Genomic DNA, 9,138 nt, shown 5'->3' with positions numbered 1-9,138 from the left:
CCCTGCTGCCTGTCGAAGTTGGAGGATCATGATCCTGTCAAGGTGGCCGGTGTTGCGTCAAGTGACTTCAAAAATCTAAAAATAATGATTTAAAAATAAATTTTAAAATTGATTTAATAATGTATGAATATATTATTATGAAATGTTTTTTATATCATATAAATATTTACCATTTCTATATTAACAAAAAAAAAACGTAATCTATTACCAATGTATTAGAAAACTCTATTACCGTGAATTATGAGATTGCTGAATTATAACTACTCAAAAAGGCTTGAGAAACCTTCAGCGACTTTAACGAGAGGGTGAGCAGAGAACATAACTTTGGCACAGAAGTCAGTAAATTCAGTCTCCACGAGGAAACATCCCCCAATTGGTTGGAGCTGATCAACTTCACAAGGGCCAGAAATGTGGTTATCTGCAGTACTAGATTCCAGCATAAAAAGAAGTCTGCAGGTTACTTTGTTCTCTCMGGATCGAAGAGCCACCAACCAGATCGATCCTAACATCGACTCGGCCCACTATCTTGTTGCAGCCAAGATTCGCACCCACCTCCGTGCAGCAAAAAACGTTCGCCAATAAACACAAGGAAGGTTCGACGTCGAGAAGCTCCAATCACTATTCGACGTGCACTCCTGCTCTCTGAGAGCACTCATCAGCAACTCGGTATAAGAGAACCGTGAGACGGCATTTCTAGCTCCTTACGTATAGGTGCAAACGAAACCATTACTTTTCGGAAAATGTAAGATGAGGAGTATCGTGTCGCAGCGGAGAGAATGGGATAGATAGCGGGAGTTGAAGAGAGAATCGTGACGCATTTACAGACAAAAAAAGAAAAAAAAAACAGGACGCCGAACTTGTGAGAGAACTTTTAGCTCTTAGGAATTATATGACTGAAGAACAACAAAGCGGCGGGGGTCGATGCATCAGTTTATTTGTGGAATATGGTGGGGTGAAAAGATGACTGACGATTGGAACCCCTTCTTCGATTTAAAGTTGTTTCAACAGCTGGCCACTATATCGTATCACCGCAAAACTAATAGGACTGTATAAACTGATGTCAAAAACTGCGTCAGCGTCGGGAAGGATCTCTTCGACTCTCTTCGATACCAAATAAATTTTCAACCAAGGCGAATTCCTTTCGTGTGATTTCTTACATATTCCCTTAATAGTAATAATTTGACTAGGCTCTCACGTCACTGTTAACGGCCATAATTTCAAAGTTGTAGAAATTTTCGGCTATTTAGAAACCAGCTTCAACACCACCAACAATGTCGTCTTGGAAATAAAACGCAGAATAACTCTTACCAACAGGAGCTTCTTCGGACTGGGTAGGCGACTGAGAAAGTCCTCTCTCGGCGAAGGAAGCCCAAATTTTTTAAGTAAATATTTCAGCAGAAACAGTCAAAAACGTAGAATCGGGGCCCGTGTCAGCTGATACGACCTACCTTATGGGCGCGCAATGTAAGTGAATAGTGAAAAACGCTATTCCCTTCCCTCTTTGCCGTAGGATGCCGTGGGAATCCACGGCATTTGGATTTTTGCCGTAGAAACGTGTCAGCTGTTTGCTCTCTTACAACGCAGGGTTGTCAATCTCGATATACTGTAGTAATTATAAAAGTTGTCTTCAATATGTTTGAAATTTTCTTAAAATAACTCAAAATCAGAGTCGAATGCTATTATTTATAAAKATATTTTTAATACTTTGTTGTCAGTTTTTATATTTTATATTATGAAAAATTGTAATTAAAAACTTAGATGTATACATAACTATAGATGCGTATTGAGCAATGGCAACATTGTTCAAATGGAAACAAACAAAGATGGCTGATTTCTGCGTTTTTACCACGGGCTCAACTTTTGACACATTTTGCTCGCTAAGGAAGGAAAAGGAAGGAAGGGAGTAGCGTTATTRACTGTTCCTGCCATTTATTCCCGTCCTGCTGTATGGTGCAGGTTCTGCAGAAGATTTATGGTCCCTTGCGCGTTGGCCATGTCGAATATCGTATTCGGTGGAACGATGAGCTGTATGAAATATACGACGACATTGACGTAGCTCATCGAATTAAAAGACTGCGGCTGCGCTGGTTCTAAATGAATTCGACGCAATACCCGCCGAGGGAAGCAGGGGAATAGAAAAACGTTCACAATGTGGGCAAGAATTTTAAAAAATTGGTAGTGACACCGGCCTCTAATAAGTTTTATGTACAAATCTCCTAAACTCCTGAAGCCGCAGAAACCCAATTCTCCTAGCGCAAATAYGAAAGGAACTCGTTCCAACAATGTGAAAATTAATGAAATAGATGAAAACGCCGCTCACTCTCCATATAACGATACAKTTAAAATCTAATAGAAGGTCGATAAATCAATAACATAGACATAAAATTTCACTTTCGAGATGATATGAGAGAGCTTTAACACCGGGTCCGTCAAAATTAAACAACAGCGCTTACTTTTTGTTTAAATCACATACATCGAGTCCCGCCCGACTGATTTCAATTAAATTTAGTACGTGACATTGTTCTACATTCACCCACCCTTTAATAAGTTTATTGCATATATCTCCTAAACTACTAACTCGGAGGACAACAAAGAAGGAATATCGCCTCAAACCAGAGAGCAAAAAGCAGGCCCAAACGACAATCGGAGGCCGTAATCATAAAACCAGCAGAAGGAAATAGCTACGCCGAGGTCCTCAAGAATATCCGTAGCAAGGTAAACATAAGAGAAGGAGAGGTGAAAATTAAAGGGATTCGCAAAACAAGAGCTGGACCTGTACTAGTGGAGCTGGAGAAAGAACAATCCACAAAAGCCAGTTTCTGCGAAGCACTCAAGACGACCCTCCGAGAATCCGGAAGTGTGGCCGACCTTAACCATTTAAACCATTGTGGCTTTAATAGAGATTAGAGACCTCGACTCCCTTTCAACAAAAAGAGAAGTAGCAGAGGCTGTAAAAAAAGTGCTTCAGGACTCCATCGAAGACTTGACGATAAGCCTAACAGCACCTAACACAAGAGAGCAGGTCAGGGCATATATAACGCTCGACGAGGGTAAGGCTGACATACTGATTCGACAGGCACGCATAAAAATCGGCTAGGTTAACTGCAGGCTGCGACTGACAGAAACCCCAAAAAGATGCTTTCGCTGTTTTGGACCAGGGCACTTAACCTGGGATTGCAAAGGACCCGACAGAAGAGGGCAAGGTGCATGCATAAAATGCGGCCAACCAGGTCACAAAATGAAAGAGTGCACAAAGCCCCCCTCATGCTGCCTCTGCGTGGAGGCTAAACACGAAAAGGCTGAAAATATCCCGGGATCCGCGAAATGTATGGTATATAGGAAATGCCAAAACAAATAAATATCTTACAGGCCAATATGCATAGTTGCAAGGCTGCAGACTCACCACTCTCGCAAATGGTGGCGGAGAACGCCTACCAGTTAATCATCATAAGCGCGCAATGCAAAAAGAAAGAGAGAGGTACCTGGCTGGAAGATAGTAGCTCCACCGCCGCTATATGCCTACTACCAGGGATTAACGCCATCACTGTAGACAAAGGGAATGGTTTCATCTGGGCCAAATGCGACCTTTTCACAGTAATTAGCTGCTACTTGACGCCAAGCTATAGCATACAGGAATTCCAAGAAAAGCTCGACAATATTGAGGACACAGCCAGGTCTATAGAAGGTGAACTAATTATCGCCGGAGACCTAAATTCCAAAGCCGTAGAGTGGGGTATGCCAAACATGGACTCGAGAGGAAAGCGCATTCTAGAAATGGCTGCGCGCTTAAGCCTAATAGTGCTCAACACGGGAAATGCAACCACGTTTAGAAGACCGGGATGCGAGGAAACTACACCAGACATTACTCTATCATCAGAATGCTTGGCAGGCTCAATAAACGAATGGAAAGTCTTAGAGGATTACACCGGCAGCGATCACCAGTACATTTCCTTCACTATCGACATTGGAACAAACGCTAACCAGTGCAGGAAAAAGACTGCAACGCGGAGGTGGAACATCTCGAAGCTAAATACTTCGAAACTGATCTCCGCAATAGACGAACAAAACCCATCTAGCAGCTCCCCARAAAATGYAAGAAAAATTGTCGAGCACACAATGCTTAATATAGCAAGAGCCTGTAAAAAATCAATGCCTAAGGCTTCCCACAGCAAACACAAGGCAGCAGTCTATTGGTGGACTGAAAATATCGCCCAACTCAGACGCACATGCCTCCGCCTCCGCAGATCCTACACGAGATCCAGGCGCAGAGGAGCCGCACCCGAAGAGGCCGAGYAATACAAAGCAGCAAACAAGGAGCTGAGCACGCCATCGACAACAGCAAAAAAGAAAAAATGGGAGGAACTACGCGAGGATATAAACAGAAATCCCTGAGGACTCGGGTATAAAGTTGTTATGAAGAAGCACGGCGTTCGAGCAAAGCCACCTGACTTAACCGCTGTAAAAMTGGATCATATCGTGAACGCACTATTCCCCACACACGAAAGCATGGCTAGGGATCCCGAACAACTATTACCTGGAAGAGCTACAGCAAGCCACTGGCAAGCTCAGGGCCAACAAATCACCCGGCCCGGACGGGATCCCAGCAGAAATCCTCAAACTAATCGCAGCAGAGCGCACGGCAGTACTACTGAATATGTATAACGCCTGCCTCGAAACCGGAATATTCCCTGAACCATGGAAAAAGCAACGGCTGGTGCTAATCAGTAAGGGAAAAGGAGACCCCAATCTGCCATCAGCATACCGTCCACTATGCATGCTTGATACAGCGGGAAAGCTATACGAAAGCCTAATAAAACCCAGACTCGAAACGGCTATTAACGAAGCTGGAGGACTGTCTACACCCTACACAACACGGCTTCAGAGCCGGCAGATCAACTATAGGAGCCATAAAGTGCGTTATTGAAAGCGTAGAAGCGGCGCAGCGTAGATGGCATAAATATAAAAGAATAGCGTTACTGGCGACTCTAGATGTCCGAAGCGCCTTCAACAGTGCTAGATGGGTGGACATGATCGACGCTCTCGAAAAAATCTTCAAGATACCCGACTACCTCAGGGCTGTGGTGCGGAGCTACCTTAGCAACAGAAAACTGCTATATGAAACTAAAGAAGGGCCACGTCAGATAGCGTTACGTCAGGAGCAGCACAAGGATCCATACTAGGCCCAGACTTATGGAACATAAGCTATGACGCTATACTAAAACTAGAAATGCCAGAGAAATCATATTTAATTGGCTACGCGGACGATATTGCGGCAGTAATCACAGCAAGGGATACAGAAGAAGCGCGAAGAAAGCTGAACCAGGTCATGATACAGACGCMAACATGGCTCGACACACACAACCTCCAGCTCGCTACGGAGAAAACAGAGCTACTACTGCTAGCAAACAAGCACATACCTCTCGAGATAAGCATGCACACAACAACGGATATTCTAAAGACACAGAGAGCTGTAAACTACCTAGTAGTAAGACTGGACCCCAGACTAACCTTCTGGGTACAAATCCAGCACGCCGCAGGAAAGGAAGCGAAGATCACCTCTCAACTGAGCCGATTAATGGCCAACATAGGAGGCCCCAGTCAAGAAAAGCGAAAGCTCCTAATGTCGACGACAATCAGCGTCTTACTATACGGAGCCGAGATCTGGGCAGACGCGTTTAAAAAGGAGAACCGGCGTAAGATAATGGCCAGGGTGCACCGCACCGCAGCCCTCAGAGTCGCATCAACCTAGCGGACAGTATCAGGCGATGCAATATTAGTTATAAGTGGTAAGGCCCCAATTGACCTTCTATCATATGAAAGGAAAAAGCTGTGGGAGCTAAAGAAATCAGCCGATAATAACAAGAATGCAGTACAACAAATAAGGAAAGATACAATAACAACATGGCAACAAAGATGGGAGAATGAAAGTCGCGGCAGACGGACGACCAGGCTAATAAAAAATCTAGATTTATGGACAAACCGCAAATTCGGAGAAGTCGATTTTTACACAACCCAGCTATTATCCGGTCACGGATACTTCAAAAAGTACGTCCACAGAATGGGAAAAGTCGAAGAGCCGTCAGGCCTATATAATGACGCGACAGAGGACGACGCTGACCACACATTCTTTGAATGTGTACGTTGGCCACGAGAACGCACCGCCATAGAAAACCCCCTCACCCACAAAACAAAAAATAATACCTACTAAATCTACAACAATCAAATTAGTTCAGCGCAAATATTATAAGAAAATGAGAAAATGGATGAARTCGGAAGATTACCCTGCTCACTTTCTATATAACGGTACTGTTCCCTGGCTCTGATTTCAGCAAGTAAAATGTTCGGTTGCATCCGAACTTAGCCTTTCCTTACTTTTTTAAGTATTGCAAACAATGGTTGGAGGAACTATAGAGTTTGTTCGGAAAGTAATAGGACTAATTTCCTTACTGATTGTGCCAAGAAAATTTGAGCATGTGTGAAAGTACCCCCCAATTTTGAATATACCATTTATCTCAATAATAGCCCCTTTAGTTTTGCTTTCTTTAAAATGGATAAGGAAGCGAAGYAAACGGGTCTGGTAGTGGACGAGAGCATGGCGAGGTATCTCCTGTCATCAAATCAAACAGTCGTCGCACTCGCGACTAGGCTCCCACGTCACTGTTGACAGTTATTACTTTGAAGTCGAAGAGTTTTCAAAAGAAAAGGTTGCTGAAAATTTGTGGTCCTTTGCGCATTAGCCACGCCGAATATCGCATTCGATGGAACGATGAGCTATACGACGACATTGACATGGTTCAGCACCAGTAAAGAAGAAGAAGAAGTCTTATAAGATAAGGTTATTCTGAAGGAAACATTTTTACCAGTATTTACGAAGATTTCAGAACACCAGAATTACTTTTGAATTATTCCCTCTCTGACTTTTTTCACTTTCGTCATTTATCATTATAACACCCATCAAGCATAATATTAGTTTTTAAATGAACGTAATATGTACTAAATTCTATACCCACCAAAATTCACCACACTACTCTGGTGAATCTTGTTATGTCTCCAAAACTGCTGCGCTTACTGCTTAATCATCATAAGCATTTATGTTTACAAGGGATGTAGTTTTAGATTTTATGATATTTTATTAWCTTACGCCTTGGTAGATTTCAATTTTACAATTACCGCAATAATATATTTCTACATAGGTGTTTTTCTTGTCTTGCGGTATTTTTGCGGTATTTTCAATAGTTCATAAAATTTTACTTGATGATTTATGCCCATMTCTTGACCGATGCGGCGGCTGCGGGATTTTATCGCAATTTTCGACGACAGGCCTTCCGGAGCGTGGCGCATCTTCGACCACCTCTACACCAGAACGAAAACGTTGAAACCATCATTGTGCGGTGGAAAAGGAAACTGTATCGGGTCCATTAACTGCACAAATTTTATTGGCGGCTTGAGATGCATTTTTGCTTTTATCGTAGTAGTACTGTAAAATATGCCGTATTTTCTCTTTATTTTGCTCCATGTTTGCGGCGTTATAACTCACGAACGACTTAAAAGAAACGACAATTAATCAAACACGTGTTAGCGGGTGCAATGAGCTTTCCAAAAAGGTATAGCATGCCCCGATGCGACGAATAAAACTAGAACTACGCGCTCTCAGCGCCAATTAGCGAAAATAMCGCAAGACTTTTTTGAAACCTAATATTTAACTAAACTATATGCATTTATATTTGCACTAGATCCTCTCGCAACTTCCTATAATTCTAGTTGTCAACAAAATAAATTAAAAAATATTGCAGATTACTTGACTTTTTTTTATAACACATTACATGTTTTTTGATTGTGCATTACAGATCCAGACGGGCATTTGAATACTTCCGATGCACTTCCTCCTTGAGCAATCAGCCAAATTAATCTAAAATTATAATATATATTACATATTAATATTTTAAACAATTTAATTTTTTAAAAACATTTATCCATACAAACATATGTATGTAATTAGTTCTAACTAAAAAAATAAGAATATAAGCGGTAAAATGATCATAACGATATAACGGATATACAATCCGGACAATTGCAGTGGCCGAAATATCCGGATTAAAGAACCGTAGAAAAAAAAACACGAAAATAACTATTTAATTGCACTTCGAAAATATATTTTATAAGTACATTTAATGAACACTTTTCAAAATAGTTTATAATTATATAATACTGGTGTTAAACGCAGTTGCTGGGTTTTTGGGTCTTGGTTTTCTTGGTCATTCGATCTGATCACCGGTGTCGCCATTTAGCTAATTTCATCACATAAAAAAACATTCGGGATATTTAGACAATAAGTCAAATATTTCCGTTGAGTTATTGGTACGCAGCATAGCAAGAGGGATATCGTCACCTGAGTCTTTTCATCGTCATAAAGAATTCTGTTGAAGCTCTTTTTAAGGACAATTCCGTTTACGATATCCTCAAGTTTGATGCTGGAAAAGCCACGCCCTTCAAGGGTATTTTTTTATGATTCTGTTAACTTCTTAACTAGACAAAAGACAAAGCAAAATATTTGCGATAATTCATTTTTAAAATTCGAATAGCTTGGATCAGAGCAGTGTAAATTGGTGGTAAAACGTGAGACATGTGTACTTATCTAGATCTGCTAATGAATGTGGATGGCAAGTCTAGCAGTAGAAGTGCCTTGTCCGGCAAATTACATTGTGGAACATTTTTGGGATTATTGTTTGGCGGGTGAGAAATTCCAAGTCAGGGTGATGGTAGTAGGTCAGTATAGTAAAATCCTCAAAGGGTTTGGCGTTCGTATGTGTCGGTTTTTTTTATGACCTTATGACCCCTTTTTTCCTTATTTTGATGTTTTTTCGCTTAGTTGTAACATTTTGGCAAAAACTAAAAAAAAAAAAAACAATTTCCGAGAATGCTCTTTTTCTCACCCCTCAGATTAGCTGTTGTACTGTGTTATTGTTACGATCATATGTAATTTAAGTTTATTCTCTCTATTTGCATTTCAGCAAACTATAAGAGTAACCCTTTCCTATGCAAGGCAATACTAAATTTCATGAAATTATTCAAAATGTCCTAATAGCTTTACTTATGTTTTAACTCATTCAACTTTATATCGGAAATTGTAGATTTGCC

At 41.2% G+C, this 9,138-nt stretch overlaps 1 protein-coding gene across 1 annotated transcript; it reads left to right on the top strand.

The window, feature by feature from the left end:
* The first annotated feature begins 3,375 nt into the window (after nt 1-3,375).
* LOC108973966 lies at nt 3,376-4,392 on the top strand. Its single transcript, XM_018941534.1, has one exon. It carries the CDS (start codon nt 3,376-3,378, stop codon nt 4,390-4,392), a length of 1,017 nt encoding a protein of 338 aa, XP_018797079.1.
* Nucleotides 4,393-9,138: the final 4,746 nt, after the last annotated feature.

The sequence above is a fragment of the Bactrocera latifrons genome, unplaced genomic scaffold (genome assembly GCF_001853355.1).
Source record: "Bactrocera latifrons isolate USDA-ARS-PBARC rearing strain unplaced genomic scaffold, ASM185335v1 scaffold_510, whole genome shotgun sequence".
Classification (NCBI taxonomy): Eukaryota; Metazoa; Arthropoda; class Insecta; order Diptera; family Tephritidae; genus Bactrocera; species Bactrocera latifrons.
The sequence above is the reverse complement of the archived record's forward strand: the minus strand, read 5'-3'. Positions and strand labels throughout refer to the sequence as shown.